General features: G+C 34.7%; 1 protein-coding gene across 1 annotated transcript; it reads left to right on the forward strand.

Moving 5' to 3' along the window:
- The first annotated feature begins 3,131 nt into the window (after nucleotides 1-3,131).
- On the forward strand, nucleotides 3,132-11,722 carry LOC131937799 (THO complex subunit 3). The gene is made up of 6 exons (XM_059295442.1): nucleotides 3,132-3,320; nucleotides 9,508-9,667; nucleotides 9,915-10,119; nucleotides 10,204-10,365; nucleotides 10,716-10,816; nucleotides 11,109-11,722. Exons 1-6 carry the CDS (start codon nucleotides 3,144-3,146, stop codon nucleotides 11,255-11,257), a joined length of 954 nt encoding a protein of 317 aa, XP_059151425.1. The 5' UTR covers nucleotides 3,132-3,143; the 3' UTR covers nucleotides 11,258-11,722.
- The last annotated feature ends 8,202 nt before the right edge of the window (nucleotides 11,723-19,924 follow it).

Below are 19,924 nucleotides of genomic sequence, written 5' to 3' on the forward strand. Positions count from 1 at the left end.
ACAAGAAGAGGAAGTTTAACACTTTGACCATTATAACTTACATGAACCATACACTCTCCTATTACCGGAACATTGTCACCAGTGTATGTTGTTAGACACTTGTGACACGGCTGTAGAGACACTGATCCTTCTGTGACAGCGTCAAAATCTTTCTTTGTTATGACTGTTAGAGATGCTCCAGTGTCCAGTTGGAAGCTGATGCTCTTACCGTTGATATAAACTTGTACATTGATGGGAGCATGACTTATTGATTTCACAGAGAACAGGTTGAAATCCGGCTGCAAATCAATTTGAGCATTTTCACAGGTAGAGTGGTTCATTGGTTGGGTTAGGTAGTCTTGGTGAGAGTTAACATAGTGCTGCTTTTGGTTGCGGTACTGTCTTGACTGGCTAGATTTAGCAACAGACGAAGACTTTGCAAAGCAGGCCTTGGCAATGTGACCTTGCTTACCGCACTTATAACAAGTTGCTAACTTGAACTTGCACCGATGAGATGCATGGGGACCCTTGCACCGATGACATTTTTGATAATTATTACTAGATTTAGATCTAGGATTTGAACGAGCAGGCTGTTTAGCATAAGTTGGAATGCTCTGATGGGGTTGATGTTTATTGACTAACCTGCTGTTTACTGCATGGATCCCTGAAGGCGTAAGAGATTTCGCCGCATCTGATGACTGCTGGATTGAAGTTGCAAGTTGTATTGCTTTTTCCAATGTTAGATCTGACTCGAGCAGCAACTTTCTTTGAATATCAGGGCTGTTTACACCTGTCACAAACTTTTCACATAATCTGTCAGACAGCGTTTCTCCAAATTCACAGAATCTACTTAGATGACGTAAAGCAGCAACATATTCTGATATTGACTCGTTTGGTTGACGAGTCCTACTGTCAAATCTAGCTCTACATAAAAACTTTGATGGGGTAGGCGCATGGTGGTCTGTTAGCAATTTGCTCAGCTCGTTAAAGCTCTTGGTAGTTAGACTAGCTGGTGCGCATAAGTCTTTTAGTAGCCTAAATTGTTGAGGCCCTATGACTGTTAACAAAACAGCTCTCTTTTTGGCTTCTATCGTCACGTCGTTAGCTTCTAGGTAAAAGCTTAACCTCTCTAGGTAATCTTGAATGATTTCATCATTCGCATCAAATTCTTTTATTTGGCCATACAGCGCCATAATTCTAGAAATAATTAGCTAATAAGCTCTAGCAAACCTCTTTTTTGCGTAAGTAGGTGCTCTTTCTAGTAGATGTTTATCCTTCGTCGCCAGTTATAATAGATTGACGACAGAAGCCTGTGGTTGTATATAACACGTTTATTGGGTCTAACTACTTCATGATGGTAATACCAGAGAGGGCGGAAGGAAGTACCCAAGGGACATCACTCAAGATAACAATATTATAAATATAACTAATACAGAAGAGTGAGTTCCCTTGACCTCACAATTATTTCAATCTATTACAGGTATAAAATTGCGAAATAGCATTATGTGGGCCAGTGGTCGGCAACCTTTCAGACGGAAGAGCCAAAAGTTACAATTTACAAAATTTACCAGTTTTTAAAGAGCCACTAACATTTTTATTTCAATATTGTATTATTTGACTAGGATAAGGTATATAAATTTGATTTTTTATTTGAAATAAATAGCTTTAAAAATGAAATAATATTTATTTATAAACAAACCGTAGACATGTTCCCACATAACGTATTAAAGTATTTTAGCGAACTCTGCTATGCTAAATTAGTAATCAAATAATAGAACTATAGGACAATCCCAGTCCACTTTGGAAGATAATAATTTTCTTTCTTTGCGGACATCACCAACTCAGGAGGTGTCTCCCATTAGCCAGGCAGGCCTTCACACGGCAAACCCCGACTAACTGGCTTAGATATCCGTTTGATGACCGTGTATCGGTAACTTCTGCTTTATCTGGGCTTATCTTCCACACTACTTGTACCCCACATTCCAGTACCTGGCTAAACCGTATTAAGCTAACAACTAAAATACTACGTCACTCAGGTCAAATTAGGTAGAAGAATGCATTCTGAATTCTGAATAAAATAACATTCCCCATTTAACGATATTCAAAAAAGTCGGCACATTGACAGTGGCAAGCATGGAATTGTTGCCACGTGGCTGGCCACGGCTGTGGGGCTGGGTCTGGTGCCCAAGCGGCTGTCTGCTGTGCGTACGCTCTATAGGCCCTACTCCACCTATTCTTACTAAGTGTCTCTATCCTGTTTAAAGTTGTTTTTCTTTACAGAATAATATTGAATTTGACTTTTGAAAATAATATCATTATTAATAATAGCGCACGGAACTGGAGAGCAGCATCTCGACAGCAAAAGAGCCATATGCGGCTCGCGAGCCGCAGGTTACCGACCCCTGCAATAGGCCTAAACGAAAAAGTAAACATAGTTTGATAGTCAAAGAATAGCAACTGTTGAAATACAGTTGTAGAGTGTGGCTATAAAAAAAAGTTATGTCCCATTATTAGAGTATTACTGCTATTAAAATTACCTCTTCCGGAAATTTTGCAGTGTGTTCAGTTTATATAAAAATCGTTTATTTACAATACGTTAATTTAATTGATTTGCCTTGTTTAGTATTTTTCTACTGTAGCTGCAGAACATTAATTTAAAATATAAAAATTTAATTTGAAACACTCAGTATTAATTTATCGATCGGTAAATCTATAGACTAGAGACAAAACAAGAATAGAAAGTTTAAAATGTATCAAGTTGAACATTTACACCAAAAAACTATTTACACAATATTTACAAAAGAATTTTGGATAAAATTGTTTCTTTTCTACTTTTGTTGCTAATATACAATCCGTAAAAATTTGTTTGCATTATTTCTTTCCCGCTTCCATGTTTTTAGACATTCGGTACCATAGATTAAATGACACAAAAATATGTATCCTAGGTAATAAAAACAAAATAACTACAAAAATGGACGATTGACTAAAAACTTATTAATAATTACAGTCTAGCAAACTGTAAAATGGCAGCTTTGTAATAACTTTACTTAACTGAAATCGTGTTTTACTTTTTATTTAATATTTTTAGACCTAACTAAAAATACAAAAAGAAATAATTTACAAAGGGCTTTTCTAATGCCTACACCGCATAAGTGTGTTGAAAAATGGCGACCTACGCGGATGAAATGAAAAAGTTTTTTGAAGCCAATAGCCGGACACGCGATGTTCAGGCACATACAGCTAAAGTTCATTCAGTTGCCTGGAGTTGTGATGGACGCCGTTTAGCCTCAGGATCATTTGATAAAACTGTGTGCATTTATATGTTAGATAAAGACAGACTGGTAGGCCTAATCTTTTTTTTTTGTTATTAAAAATTTTAAAAAGTTAGATCTCTATATGGTGACACCGGCTGACGTTGAGGCTGAGAGTTTTCCTTTCATGTTTTCCAAAGTAGTCGTCTATACTTACTTGATTCTGGATACACTTGAAATTAGATCAGGGGGGAGAGGGCATGTAATCCAATAAACTCGTGGCCCGCATTTCATTGGGTGGTGTGATTTAGCTTAGGGACTTGGGTGACATAGATTTTGCCCCTCTAAAAACGAGAGTTTTTTCCCCATACCGTAACCTAGTGAATTTAGCCGTGCGGCAGTGGGTGATAATTAAAAAAAAAATAATTTCACTATTAATCACCATTGTTAATAGAAAAGTGTCACTTTATTCTGAAAGACAAATGGATTTCACCGATTGCTGTGTTATTTTTGTTTTTTTCTGCTACCAGTGCGTGATGGTGTGTTTCAGGCAAAAATTGGGTAAGTAAAACTTATTGTTCCATAAAAATTTACTGTCGCTTTAGGCTAGAAATGCGATCTCCGAGCGTAAACACCATTTTTACATATGTGTTTCAAATTTCATTTAGTTATTCATTAGCGACGTATTTTTTTATAAATAACTTTGAAAGCATAGGGCTTACAACAGCTTAAGATTGCCGGAAAAGATCGATGTTAAAACCGGAAGTGGTGTGTTGTTGTTAATGACGCTATACAATGTAAATCTACTTGATTATCTAAATCCAGCAACATCCACATGAATCTGACTCCAAAAGCTTTTTAAATTATCGAATTACATTTGTTTTTTATTAAACTTGTTATTTTTGATGACTTTTCATTTGTATTTTGTTGTTAGATTCATTAATTAGGTAATTTTAGGATTGTAAATAAGATCGTTTTTTTCTCTCAGTTTGCGATGTTTATTTTTTAAACAGTAGATTCTAGATCTAAATTGTTAACTTAAGAATTATATTTAAAAACAAAAGAATGTTAGTTATATTTAGTGTGCTTTTCTATACAAATTTCTTAAATGAACAAGTTAATTTTAAAGCTTAATAGTAGGCCCTATGGCTATTAGAAGTATTTGCATAATAGATGATAGGGCCTAGTATAGACCTATTACAGGCTATTAGACTTAGTTCAGTGAGTTTGTTGGGACTTAAGGTCTAGTAATATTTAAAAAATAAAATGAATATAGATCTATTACAAGTGTTAATATTTAATTCCAAATGAACAATAATATGTATATTTTTATTCGGCCTTCTACTTGATTTTTTAGAGCAAGTTTTTACTTTTTTATTACATAAGTCCTCTTTATTTATGTTAAACTTGTATAGGCCCTTTTCAATTATAACTCTAGGCATTTTCACTACTTACTCTATGTACATTTACACAATTTTCTGTGTAAAGCTACACTATAATACTGTATTTTTGCTATTTTATATTTTTCAGTTGGAGCTTTACTAGTCTTGGCCCTAGATAAAATGTACCAGTTCAGCAAGGGGATAGAGAATCAAAAGATGTGGATCTACTCATAAGCAACTTCAATGAAGGAGAAATAGGTCCACTTAAGAATGGATGTTGCTGGTTTTTATTACAGTTCTAAAAGCTATCAGCCAGAGGAGACACAGCTTCAGTAGATGTTTGATCAGATTTCATTTTTAAATCATTGATGGTGTTATTTTTTAAACTAAAAAAGTGACACAAGCTAATAGACTTAAACATGTTATCCACACAGCATGAGATGTCACTTAAATATATGACACATGTTTCTAAATTATAAAACTTACCTTTAACATTAAATGGTGATCTTTACTCCACCAAATAAAAAATCATTTCAATTATTAAATTATTTGTTCAACAATAATTGTAAATTAAATTATATCAATTCTATGATAACATACACATAACATGGATGAAATATCATGAATATTGACAACATTTAGATACAATTTTAGTAATCTAAAATCAGTTTAGCATTGTACTTCTTTCTTGCAAAAAAGTAGTTGCGCAGAACAAAAATGTCTTTTTAAATTTGACCAACATTGTAACAAAACCACATAAGCTAAGTGAAATATTTTTACTTTGTGTGGATGTATACAATGTTGGCACCTATTAGGCCAATTTTCATTAAGATATTCCATATAATAAAAATTTGACAACAGATTATGTGTTGCCTATAGCAGAATTTATTGTTTAAAATTAAGGGGGGTATATGAGTTTAAACCCCTTTTTCATTAAATAAAATATTTTTAAAATCAAATTTGAACAATGGTAATATCAAAGTATATAATAACCTTCATGTTTACAATATTTCTTGCATATAAGTTAAGTAATCTAAAATCAGCTCAACATTGTACTTCTTTCTTGCAAAAAAAGTAGTTGCGCAGAATAAATATGACTTTTTTATTTTGTCCAACATTGTAATAAAACCACATAAGCTAAGTAAAATGTTTTGACTTTCTGTTAATGTATACAGTGTTGGCACTATTCAGGCCAATTTTCAGTAAGATATTCCATATAATAAAAATTTGGCAACAGATTGTGTGTTGCCTATCAAAGACGCTTATTCAAAAATTTTAGGGGGGTGACCCTCTTTGTTAACATTATTTTTTATGATCTTTCTCATCCACTTCAATTATTTTTATCTTACTCTTTTACTGATATCATGAGCTTGATCTTAGTGAATTTTCATTAAAAAATACCTGCTATTTATAAAGTTACAGAGATTTTAGTTCGCATCCAAAAAAGTAGGGAAGCAAAAAATTGAGAAAACCCCATAGTAAAAAACCCGAAAATTAAATACGTTAAAAATTCATAACTCCGTAACCGTTTGAGCTAAAATTAAAATAAAAGTATCTGTGTTCTTGTCTAAATGAGCTCTATAAACTGGTGCTACTACATTATTTATTTTTTTAAAATTGAAATTTCATCCAAGTCCCTAATTTAGCTGCTAGAATGTAGTTAGTCTCATAACGCGAGTTGAATTACCTCCCAAGACCCGCTTTTTTATAGTCACTTTTTAGTTGTTTTTTTTCAACAGCGTCTCAGCACTGTTGCTAAAAATAGCATTCGCGCAATACCATACGACGGGCACCTCTGTTTGGCGTCTGCTACACGTGCACTGATAGATCGTTGAATGGTCGACAAGCTGATATTAAATTACGAAGTGACTACTCGGAAGAAGATTTTCTCCCCAACATGTCCACTTAGTCGGCAAAAGATAGCTCTGTGCAAGCGCAGTGACCTATGGCTAGGGTTAGGGCTAAAATTACTTATATAAATGTCATTTTATAAATTTATATAAACTATTTACTTTCACCTTGGTGTAAAAAAATGTAGGTATAAGCAAACTGATATCAATAGGAAGAATCATGTCTTCTCTTGCTTACTAGAGGAGTTTACACTTTTCGGACACACACCAAAAATTACGTAGGAGCGAACACTTCGTCGGTTTTTGGCTCATAGAAACTTTAATTAGCATGTCTCACGCGAAACCACTGCGCCTGCACGTAAACTGTTCATTTATGAACACTTCCGTGTCAAGTACTTCCGTTTCCTTTCTCAAGAATTATTTTTAGAAATTTTTTAACGTTGCATGGTACGCACATTTCTATTTTTACACCAGCCGGATGAAGTGACCTAGGGTTGGACTTAGGGGCAAAACTGAACCAATCAATGCTTAGCTAACCGGTGTTCGCTAACTTATTTGGCCTTACATGGGAGCGGACAGCAACACAAAAATATTACTAAATAAGAATTAAGAGCATAAAAGGGGCTGGTTATTGAAGGGAAAGGGTCAAAATAAGGTCAAGAAGGCAGTGGAATGCAAAAGAGGAGGGGGAATCATGTGACCTGGCTGGCTTAGCAGCGTACTGCGCGAGCCGCAATGGCTGAATGGGATGAACTTTGGGAGTGTGGGAAAAAGGTTTTATACTATTAAAATTACCTCACAAACAATCAATAACACAATATAAATGCATATAATATATGTTTTTATTCATTAAATTGACTTTAAATTATTCTAAATGAACAAAAAGTGCTATGTCCGATGACGGGTAAAGGTGTCCGAACACATGTAAAACTGTATTACATGTGTTCGAACACACGTTAAGACCCCCCAGTCACTATAACAAGAATAGCTTAAGTTCTATGCGTATGAATACAAAATGACACACACATTATTAAAGTAGAATGGTTGCGGATAGATATGATACTTTTTTTTGTTTTCTATGTTAAGCGGTTACTGAATGAGACCGCATGGAATTTTTACGTTGCGTTTTTTCGCTATGTGTGTCCGAAAAGTGTAAGCTCCTCTAGCTTAAAAACAAGGAAATTTGACTTTTTACCTGCGTTTTTGGTCGCGTTTCTATATAATTTATTTGCGACACTAAAAAAATTATATTTAATTAACAGCTTTTGCTAAATTAATAAGATTGGTACTGTTGGATTGCATTTTCAAAGCTCTACAATTATGTGCTATTCTTTTTATAATTTGAAGAAATTTGAATTTTTATGAGACTAACTATAGAATCAGATTGGCCGATGCTAGCCGAAAAAGATTCGCATGCGCGATGGAGAGAAACTACTTGCCATCGTGGCAATGTTTTCGATGGCTCTGCGCAACGTGTGTTTACAACCGCAGAACCCTAACACCAACCCTAATCCTATCCCTAATTCTAACCCTAGCCATAGGTCACTGAGCATGCGCAGAGCTATCTTTTGCCGACTAAGTGGAGACGTTGGGGAGAAAGATCTTCTTCTGAGTAGTCACTTCAAATTAGATTTTACTTGATCTAGTCAAGATTCTAGAATTTAGAATCCTAGATTCCAGGTCTAGATCTATTCTTTGTATTCTAGCTTGAGATAATTTGATTAGTTAGTAAAAAAAAATAGTATCATTAGGTCTAGCAACTGTTACTATTACATGTTAACCGTAATCAGCTAATTAAAGTAGCTGGAACAGCCTCTCGATTATATTTATGCAGCCAATTAGAGGTCTTGGTGAAATGTGCCATGTCGAGGCAGTTCTTTCTTCGACTTCTTCGTTCTTAATTATTAGTGTTGAAGGGGATTGAGATTTATCTGCTGGTGGGTTTGAGCTGGAGACTTTTTTGTTCGAATTTATCAACCATGAGCTTTTTGCCGACTAGACCACGCCTCCAACACAATTAAGCGTTACGTGTCAACTGGTTATGCGCCATTGAGGCCATTGACTCCGATTTCAGCCTGCTTTTCTTTTTGGATTTGCTTCCATAGCCTTTGTCCAACCAAGTACAAACTACAAGGCAGCAGTTGTTTAATTTTGGAGTTGTCTCTCCTAGAAGAGTGGCTGTCCCCAGCTAACGAGCCTCATCTGCCCGAGGGTTCGAACTCGAGACTTTTCGGTTTAGAAACCATGAGCTTTACAGACTTGGCCACGCCGACCCCAGGCAGTAAATTGTGAGCTATAGTCTATTTGCGAGGTCAGCATGGTCGGTCTGTTACGCTCATAGCTGCTATATTGATAAGTCCAGGGGTGCCACTTTTTCCAGGATGTCCTGGATTTCTGGATTTGAGAATCATTTTTTTTTTACTTTCCGGATTTGCAAAATTTGAGTATAAAATTTCAGGGTTTGCAGTTTTAAAAAAAAATAAAGACCGTTTTAAACTTGAGACTTGTTTTAATTAGCAAGACTCCTGAGCATTTATACACGCTGATGACCCTTAACGCCTTTTGCTTATGTGTATATGGTACAATGTCCACTGCTGTGAAGGCTAGGCTAATAATCAGCGCTAGAATCATTGTGAGTCATCATTCGCTTAGGCCAGGGGTCTCCAAACTTTTCAGCCCGAGGGCCGCATTGACTATCAAAGTTCAATTCGGGGGCCAGTTTCTTCCAGGCATGCCTTTGATTTTTCTGGGCAAAGTTCCTCAGCTATCATTAACAAACGTTTATTCCGTGGTCAAAAAGAACTCCGTGGGCCGGATGAGAGGACCTCGCGGGCGGTAGTTTGGAGACCCCTGGCTTAAGCCAAAAGGCCTACTACCATGGTTACGACTTAAGAAACTTGGCTTGAGAGATATAGCCAACATTCTTTTACAGAACAGCAATATGACATACTGGTAATTAATAAAGCAGTCACATCCATTGATTATTTTTATAACATTTTGTGGAACTGTTATGTATTATATTTTTTTTATTTGTTGTTTCTTAAGACTAAAGACTATACAGTGTTCAGGGGTCATGGGGCAAGTGTGGACCAATTATGCTGGAATCCTCGTAATCCTGACCAATTGGCAACTGCCAGTGGGGATAAAACTGTTCGAATTTGGGACGCCAGAGCCAACAAAGCTGCAGCAACTGTGAATACAAAAGGTAATATTTATTGGTTTTATGTTTTTATTTTAAAGTAATAATTTCTAATATACAAGACTCAAGTCTTTACTGTTTCTTAATAAATAAAAATACGATAAATGTAAGGCTTCTTGTACAGGACATTGTTTACTTTTACATTTAGTTTGTAGCTACTCTATCCAGCTTCATTTGCATTAATATCATTCTTTATATTCTTAAAAAAGCTAGCAATGTTGTATGATACAAAGTGGTAATTGATTTTTTATAGGTGAAAATATCAATATATGTTGGTCTCCTGATGGCAGCACTATAGCAGTTGGGAATAAAGATGACTTGGTGACATTTATAGATGTGAAAACACACAGATCCAAAGCTGAGGAGCAGTTTAAGTTTGAAGTCAATGAAATTTCATGGAACAATGAAGGGGATGCGTTTTTCCTTACCAGTGGCCATGGGAGTGTACATATATTCAGGTAACCCTCTTTTTTTATGTGTTAGTGTCTTTTGTCTGTTTATATTAGTGGCTAGTGCATTCATGCTTTATTTAATTGTTTCAGCTATCCTGAATTGAAAACCCTCCATGTTTTGAATGCACACCCTGCCAACTGTATATGTATAGAGTTTGATCCCACTGGCCAGTATTTTGCTATAGGAAGTGCAGATGCCCTTGTGAGCTTATGGAACCTGCCGGAGCTGGTGTGTATGAGGACATTTTCCAGGTAAGGGTTATTTCCTACGTACAGTTCCTGCACACTCCTAAAATTATTGGAGGTCTCGGATACCTTGTGAACTTTTTTCAACTAACCCCAAAATTGTGAAAGTTATCATAAAATCCATAAAGGTTTATACTTTCTTTTGTTTCTTGTATAATTTCAGTAATCTGAAATAATTATTTTTAAACTTAAGTAAAATTGAAAATTAGATAAAAGGTATAAAACCTAAGTATTGAATTTAATTTAATTTTATTTCCTTAACTTAACTGACATTTATTTAATGTGTCTGTGTACTCATGAAAATATGCTGTTGCTATTGTAAAAAAAGGCTTGAAATTTTATTTCCTTTTTTGTAGGTTGGAGTGGCCCGTTAGGACTCTGAGTTTCAGCAATGATGGTAAAATGCTGGCCTCTGCATCAGAAGATTTAATTATTGATATTGGAGAGGTTGAAACAGGTTGGTGTATGGTTGTTCTATATTTCCTAAGATTATTTGGTGATTCTGTAGTTGGATTTGTAGAGATGTATAATATGTTCATGACATTATGATGTATCTGAGTATATCCAGCTATAATGAGTACCTGACAGGATTTTAGAACAAGGAGGACATGATGTGGATCACAGTACTATCTGATTCATACAATTGTATCATATTTTTTTAAACTACAAGACTATAAACAATAATAAGGAAATGTATTAACCAAAACCAAAAAAAACACTCCTTTTCTTAACTATGAATGTTTTTTCAGGTGAAAAACTTCACCAGATTACTTGTGATTCCCCGACCTTCACCGTAGCCTGGCACCCAAAGAGACACCTTCTAGCATATGCTTGTGATGACAGACGTGATAGGGATGCTGGCATTGTCAGGGTCTTTGGTTTCCCTTCTGACACGTGATTCTAGCTCTGTTTGACAGCTTGTGACGTCTGTGTCTAGCACTCCCAGAAATTTACTAACGGGTATTGCCTGTATTGTGACGACTTGCTGAGTCATGCTGACCCTGTGAGGGTATACCCACAACTATTTTTAGTTCATGCCACCATAGGATTAAAGGGAAGTAAATTTCAGCATTTCTTGTTGAAGGGTGTATGCTGATTCAAGTGTATCAAAAATTCAATTCAGGTGTTAGCTTTCATGTGACTATGTATATGTACCTAGAGTAAATTACATTACTCCATGAGCTGATCATTTTGTTTTTATTCTCAAATCAACTGCCAGTGTAATATAGTTTTGATGTAAAATTTAGGTTCATTTTTAAGTCATGCTTGTTAAATTTGGATGAACTCTTTCATCATTATTTAATGTATGTTGTATGTAAATTTCCTTATTCATTAAGGCAAGCTATGCAAATTTTTAATAATGTTTTTACTGTATGATAATAAATATGAATTAATCTTTTTTTCATTGAGTTCTTAAATTACCATTTAAATATTGTTACCTCGTGTTGTTTTAAGCCTAGCCCACAATCATTTTAGTTACAAAAAGTTTCTAATGTTTCGAGTAGCTTATTAATCAACTGTTTGCTTGTTATTAAATAAGCCATCAAGTTTGTACCTCTCTCAAAATTTAAGAAACTCATACTACTGCACTAGCCCAATTGTTAATGGAATGCCATACAGTATTATTTTAAAATAATATTACTAAAAGATATGGGGGAAAATATCTTTATCAAAATAAACTAGAGTGAAGAAGGTACCAGAATAAAAATGTTACTAATATAGTGAACAATCAACTTCAAGCTTTTAATGAATGAATTAGACAAAAACAAGGAACAATACAAATTTGACTATATTAAATATTATGATCTTAACCCTACTGAAATAAATATTAGACCAACTCATACTTTAGGTTACATGGCAAAACAGAAATTAAAACCAAGGTAGGCTACTCCTACATCAAAATGAATAATGTTCTATTAGTTCTAAGAATTTTCTAACCAATCTAATCAGGAATAAGCCTCTGCTCCGGAGGATAGATATATTTTGAAGGGAGCGGAGACTGCGTGCTCTGGTCTTAAAACGTGTAGTTAGCCTAACCTAAACATGAAACAATTTACGCGACACTCTGTTAACATCATTGACAGTCAAATCACCTAGTGAGTGACAACTTCCGGCAGATTAACATTTGGACTTGGTCCCATACGGGTCGACCAATGAAACAAGCAGGCTACTGTACTTAGTTACTGATGAGAAGATTTAAGTCAAATCGCCAACTTGTTCATCAGACACGTCTGAATTTATCCTAATTTATAAAAGCCCAATGTGCGCACATCTCTCTCTCTCTCTCTCTCTCTCTCTCTTTCTCTGTCCGCAAAAAATTTTCGCCGGACATCACGTCAGAAACGGCAGCGATATATCGAGAATTTTTTACGGACTTTTGTTGAAAATAATATGTTAGATGTTTTAAATGTATAACCACAATTTTACTTAAAGAAGAAAAATAAAAATTTAAGGCGTAATCGAATGTAGAGAAACAGTATTATTTATGCAACCGGAAAAGCATTAATATATGTGAAAAAGAACGCATAAAACTGTGACGTCACTATTGCTTATACATTAACTAATGACGTCATCTGCCGTGTTAAGAATGAAAAGAAATGAACTATTTCATTCAAATTTGATTTAGATCTACGTACACTATGAAATGTATACAATACAATTTTTCCGGCCTAAACTCATAAAATTTATTTTATGTATTTGGATTCTAGATCTAGAGATTCTAGATCTAGACTAAATCTAAATCTAAATCTACGCAATAACTAGATCTAGACGTAGACGCTAAGATCTAGATTTAGACTCTAACTTCTCTAAAATCAATTCCAAAAATAAATGTCTATATTAGGACTAAACTATTTCAAGACTTATTTATTTTATACAAAATCTTTGTTTGGAACTGGCTAATTTGGGATAAAAAATTATCCTAATTTATAAAAGCCCAATGTGCGCACATCTCTCTCTCTCTCTCTCTCTTTCTCTGTCCGCAAAAAATTTTCGCCGGACATCACGTCAGAAACGGCAGCGATATATCGAGAATTTTTTACGGACTTTTGTTGAAAATAATATGTTAGATGTTTTAAATGTATAACCACAATTTTACTTAAAGAAGAAAAATAAAAATTTAAGGCGTATTCGAATGTAGAGAAACAGTATTATTTATGCAACCGGAAAAGCATTAATATATGTGAAAAAGAACGCATAAAACTGTGACGTCACTATTGCTTATACATTAACTAATGACGTCATCTGCCGTGTTAAGAATGAAAAGAAATGAACTATTTCATTCAAATTTGATTTAGATCTACGTACACTATGAAATGTATACAATACAATTTTTCCGGCCTAAACTCATAAAATTTATTTTATGTATTTGGATTCTAGATCTAGAGATTCTAGATCTAGACTAAATCTAAATCTAAATCTACGCAATAACTAGATCTAGACGTAGACGCTAAGATCTAGATTTAGACTCTAACTTCTCTAAAATCAATTCCAAAAATAAATGTCTATATTAGGACTAAACTATTTCAAGACTTATTTATTTTATACAAAATCTTTGTTTGGAACTGGCTAATTTGGGATAAAAAATTAATTTGAAAGAATAGGCATATTCGCGTAAGTTAAGATTTTAAAATACGTGTTTCATTCTCCGTATTTTATAAGGTGCCTAAATAGCGGAGATGTTAGTGTACATTAAACCACGCAGGTGGTGCGGGTTCGAGACACAGCAAGTCAACTTGGTTAATGTATTCTTTTTTATTATGCTCGGGCTAAATTTAAAAAAAAAATTCTTTTAGGAATCTAGATCTAGATCTAGATTGTCGGGTGTCCGATAGGGCACTTCCCGGCGCCGCAGGCGCTTCAAATTTGGCATGATCTTGCCTTGGTGCGACAGAACACGGGGGCCGGTTGGCCGAAAAGTCTACGATGTGGGGGTCAAAACTGACCTCGACTGACCGGTACCTTATATGAGCTATAAATCGAAAAAAAATGTCCACGGAGGAACCTCTTCATAACTCTTGAGGTCGTAGACCGACCTTCGGGCGAATTAATTAAGCATTCAAATTCTCAATGTTTTCGAAAGCCTAAGCGAAGCTGGGCAGCATGCCTAGTTATCCTAGATTTAATATTAACGTACTAAAACAATACCGGCAGTTAAGGCAGTGGCGTCGCTAGGTCGGGTGTCATCCGGTGCGGCACCTCATGGTGTCACAACACTCCACCTTTTTTTTTCTATGTAAATTTTGCAGTTGGTGTCACATTTAATACTAATGATGTTTGTTTGCAGTCGGTTGTTAAGTGAATACAGCTGGGTGTAGCATTGTTTTCTCTATAGTTTGAGTGTTTATGTTATGGTGTCAACCTCCTTCCTTGTCGGGATCGTCATTATATACTTAAAATACTTTTTAACTGATTAACCATTCATTGAACTGACAAAAACATTTTTATTCGATAAATCTTGCAATTTTTTGTCTTGATGTCACCCTCCCCCCCCCCCCTAAATGGTGTCACCCGGTGCGGTACGCAGCCTCGCCTCGCAACGCCTCCGAGTTAAGGGTTTGCTTCTATATAGGCAAAAAATCTGAAAAAAAAATTTCATTATTAAAGCCTATATTTTCTATATAAATTTTCTCGTTTTGTCCGGGGTCCCACAAAGAGATGCCTGAAAGAAACCCTGGTGACCGAAAACAAAAGGCACATAAACACAACTCATTAAGTCATCCATAAATCGGATCCACATAACTTACAGTAATTTAAAACAAACAGGGAATTCAATGTGTATATCGACAGTTAATTCACACTTGTTATAACTTCAGTATATCCTTATAGTTAATTCACACAGTTATAGACTCACCAGATCCACACATAATGTATTTGCATAGACTATCTATCGCATGCATGTAACACAAAAAAATAACTTGTTATTTTGGTTTTTATAAATATAATTGATTTTACTGGTATAAATAACTTAATAAGTTCCATGCAAGAACAAGATGAGACAGATTTTGAAAATACATTGGCTAAAGATAACCACACACCTATAAAAATTATCTTGCCAAACCACAGTAATGATGGGCATACCCTGAGTTGAAAGCAATACATCCAACCAGGCAAGCGCTGGAGTAAATTTGACGAGCAAGTGATGAAGGTCAAGGATGTCTTGGTAATTTGTGTGTGTGCGGGGGGGGGGGGGGAGGATGGTAGACATCTAGAGATGCCTGGAAGAAACACTGAGTGTGGGGTGCGACATTACTGGCTAGACGTACAGAAATATCTGGCTAAATTGTTCAATGTAATCTGCTCCCTATAGGGGCAAAAGGAAATGATTGATAACGTGTATTGTTTTTTTTTTTCGGAAATAGATGTTTCACACACATCTGCTATTAATAGGTCTGTATGTTTCATAACATAGTTTTGGTCACAGACATACATGTTTGATACATCTATCTGGAAATAAATCACATGTTTTAGGTAACATATATTTCTGCCACTAGGTTACATTATATAACACTAGGACTGCATGTTTTTTCACATGATTTTGTTGATACGTTCACTATCTCACAATTCTGGTGAAACATCACAGGTTTTTCATGTAATAATTATTGTATCCAACGTTTAACATGGGATATTATAGCGTTAAACGTGTTTATTTTTATTTAAAGTGTGTTTGTTATTGTATAGTGTGATTTTAATTTTTGGCAGTTTATATGACTAACGTAATCCCACGAACCCCTGTGGAGGAAGATGCTGCAGTAAATCTCCTTTTGTTTCTGTGTCCCTTTAGCACGTGACTCATCACTAAACTAATCCCTGGCCACCCTACACGACTATACCAATAATCATATAGGAACATTCAGTGATATGTAGTAAATATCGTGACTATCTCGTCTACTGTTCTTATAACGTTAGTCTTGTTTGTTATATTTGTGAAGGTAAATATGGTCTAAAACAAAACTTTAAAAAAAAACGCCGCCTGTATTTGATTTTCATATTTAAAACTACCAGAATTGCTATCTGTTATAAATTATGTATGATATTTTAATAAATGTGTCTACTTTAAGGTCTGCTCATAGCCGATCGCGTGCAATTTTACAAGCTATACTGTCCAGAGTTTCTTCCAGGCATCTCTTCGGGCGGGGGGAGGGGGGGGGGCTGAGCCATCCGAAGAAAGTCTACCGCCCCCCAAAGGAGATGGATTTTATATAGTAAACATACACTTTTAATAGTGTGCGCCTCCCCGAAAAATGTTGACCGCCCCCCCCCCCCCCGGAGAAAAAAGTCAGGAAGAAACACTGATACTGTCTGTTGTGTATGTGGATTAATCTTATAGCAGTTTTGACACATGTCTAGTGCAGTAATATCTATATAAAGTAGTTTCCGATGACAAGGCAAGCATATCTAATTTTCAATCTAATTACTAACTTCATTAGTCATTAAAGTTAAGCAATAATAAAAATGGGATATAACTTGATTAAATATTAATGATCGCTTCATCGGCTAGATGACTGAAGTGAGTTGTTTACAGCTGTTTTTAGTGCTTTTAATAAAGAAATAAACCATTTTAGTGTATTTAATGGATTGTTATGGCAAATGTTTTTTTATTTTATGCCATGATTATGTCAAGTTTGGGCTGGGATTTTATAGGCTCATATTTTTCTAACATATTACATTTCATGTTAAGATCTGTGGGAAGAGCGTTTGGCTGCTACCCCGAAGGACTCATTTGGATCTTGATTCAGAAATGTGACTGCAGGACGTCCCTGAGTCCACCCAGCTCAAATGGGTCCCAGACTTACGTTGGGAAAAGTAGATCCGGCTTGGATAAAGTGCGGATCATAACATCCTTTCATATGCCGAGGTCATGAAACAAGAACTCTACATCTGCCAGGTCTAACGAGGAATATTTACTTTATTTTATTTTACGAAATAGAGAGAGGTTTAATTTCATCATAGTATCATCGATGTAATTATTTTGAGACTAGCGTAGTGTATCACAGTATCAATAATGTAAGGATCTACAGACTGGCTTGGTGTATCATAGTATCAATTAGTATCATTCATGTTACGACAAAGCAGCGAATTTTTCTTGTATATAAAAGCCAATAATTATAATTATAAATATCAAAACAACATTTAGACAATCTAGTAAAATTGATTGACGAAGAAATCTCAAAATGTAGATGAATTCTGAGAATTGATTGATACTTTAATATGCAGCATGGATGTAATGTAGCAAGTAGAAGTATATTTTGTATCTTCAATATGACAAAAAACGTAGTTTGATTTATTACATTTACGGTTAATGAAGCTGGGTTGAAATTACATTAATGAAGCTGGGTTGAAATTTGTTTTTTTTTAATTTAATTATATTTTTTGCTGGGGGTGTGGGTAGGGATATTTTGTTACTTTATGTAATGGTAAGAGGACAGTCTGGAAAACTGATTAAATTACAGCAACATTATCTAAGGTCCGTCTTTACAAAAATTTGTATTTGTATACAAACTCCGTTTGTGCTACTTAAAAACTTTTAAAAAGTTAAAGTATTTTTACATGTAATTTTTCGCCACTCAATAAGAAAACTATAACTAAATCTGCGAGTGACTTAACAAATAGATTTTTCGATGGTATTTAAGAAAAAAAAAATCTGCTTTCTACATACAATTTTAAAACGATCCTCCATCGTTGGGTTTATTGTTCTAGTGATAAAGGGGAGATAAAGACAAAGCGAAAGTTAAACTCTTCTACTGTAGTGGACGTCTCTTTCTCCCCATTGGCCCGTGCAGGTGTACCCCCATAGACTGGAGCTGTCACTTTAGGCCGCACGGTGCCGTCAAGTGGGCCTGGAGTTAAGCTGGGGACAATGTACCAGGGAGCTTCAAGAACCGAACTCACTGGGGTATTCAGTGTGTCATGGAGGGGGGGGGGGGACGAGGGGGCGGAGCTTAGGCTATGCCTCGTGTGCATTGGTTATGCTTGGTGAGACATGTCATGTAGTACATGTTTTAAAGTACAGAAAAAAATAACGGTGTCGCTTTACAGAAACTACTACAGGGGATTAATCGCGGGATTAATGGAAGTTTAATCGTGTCTGAATATCTCGTCTTCGGTATTAAACAGGTGAAACACTTCTTTCGTTTTATTTTTTTTATTACGCAATGTGCATTATGTAAAAAAATATTTTTTAAAGACACGTTTGTTGCAAGTTTGTTTTATAACACGTAAACTTATAAAGTGGAATGTTTGCATGTCTTAATGTGTTATTATTGTAAGCCTATATAAACAATATTTTTTTTTCTTTTTGGAACGTCGGTCTTCTACAACTAAACAGGCAGCTGTTTATCATGCTCTGCTACATAAAGTCGTATTACGGGCATATAAAATTTGGATTATCATTAACATTATCATCTAAAAAAAACCTCCTCATTTCTCTGTTATTTAGTATTGAATTCCCTAACGAACTTTGGGGAACTGTTTAATGATTATTAAAAAAAAACATCTAAAGCAATGGGCGTGATATTCGTTATATTTGATTTTGTTTAAGTAAATTATACATTTTTTATTGTTTCTATATGTATGGAGAAGGGTGTCGTTTCTGTTGAATTTGCTGTAAAGGTGTGGTGGTCAAGGGATATGTTATATACCATTGTATGAAATGAGGCGAAAATATCCCATATTTTGTTACATAACATGTTAACTCCTTTGGCGGTTTTATAAAGCACAAAAATGTACCACTAGATAGTTGAAACTGAAATTTTTAAAAAGAAATTATTGAAGATGAACGTGTTCTAAGTTATCCCCTAAAGGAACCATTAAACAATTTTTAAAAACCTAATTAATTGATACTTATTGCACTGAATAATCGTTTGCTGAAAGATTATTTTTCATTAACCATGCTTTTTTAAAAATGAAGTATTTGTAAGTTAAAACCTTTTTTGTTGAAGAAAATGTTTTATTTGGTGAATCATTCTTAGACCTTCTGTGTACTGGAAACTTGAATGATTCTTGCACTCGCCAACTAAAATATTCATCAGTTGATTAATTCAATGAATAACATTTTTTCTTACTTGAAATTATTTTTATTTTTTTACTGAAACGATCATGAAAAATAAAATTCGTCATCTGAAATATATATTGATGTAAGCCTATTTGTTTGCAAAATGTTTCAATACCGAAAACTTTCGTTAAATTTTCCATTTTTACTACGAAATTTTTTGTTATACTGTTTCTAACATAGTTTTTATAATTGTGATCCTCAGTGTTATTCCACGGGAGTCAAATTAATTTAAATATTATTCTTATATAATTGAATGACTTAAATTTTTTGTTCGAATAACACCACGTATTTAGCACCTTAACTCAATGCAACATGCAAATACATAATCAGAAATAGTCTAACATATTAGCCTTTTTTCTTACGCTAGTTAAACTGTAGTTGATTAATTTAGTCGTTTATTTTCTTTTCATGAACTTCAGCATTCCGCAATAGAATGCGATTGTAACGTTCATCAGTGTCTTCCACTTAACACCGATGATATCGTATTTTAGTTTTAATTAATGTTGATAGTTT

The sequence above is a fragment of the Physella acuta genome, unplaced genomic scaffold (assembly GCF_028476545.2).
Source record: "Physella acuta isolate Inbredline_101_S28 unplaced genomic scaffold, ASM2847654v3 ptg000222l, whole genome shotgun sequence".
NCBI classification, from domain to species: Eukaryota; Metazoa; Mollusca; class Gastropoda; family Physidae; genus Physella; species Physella acuta.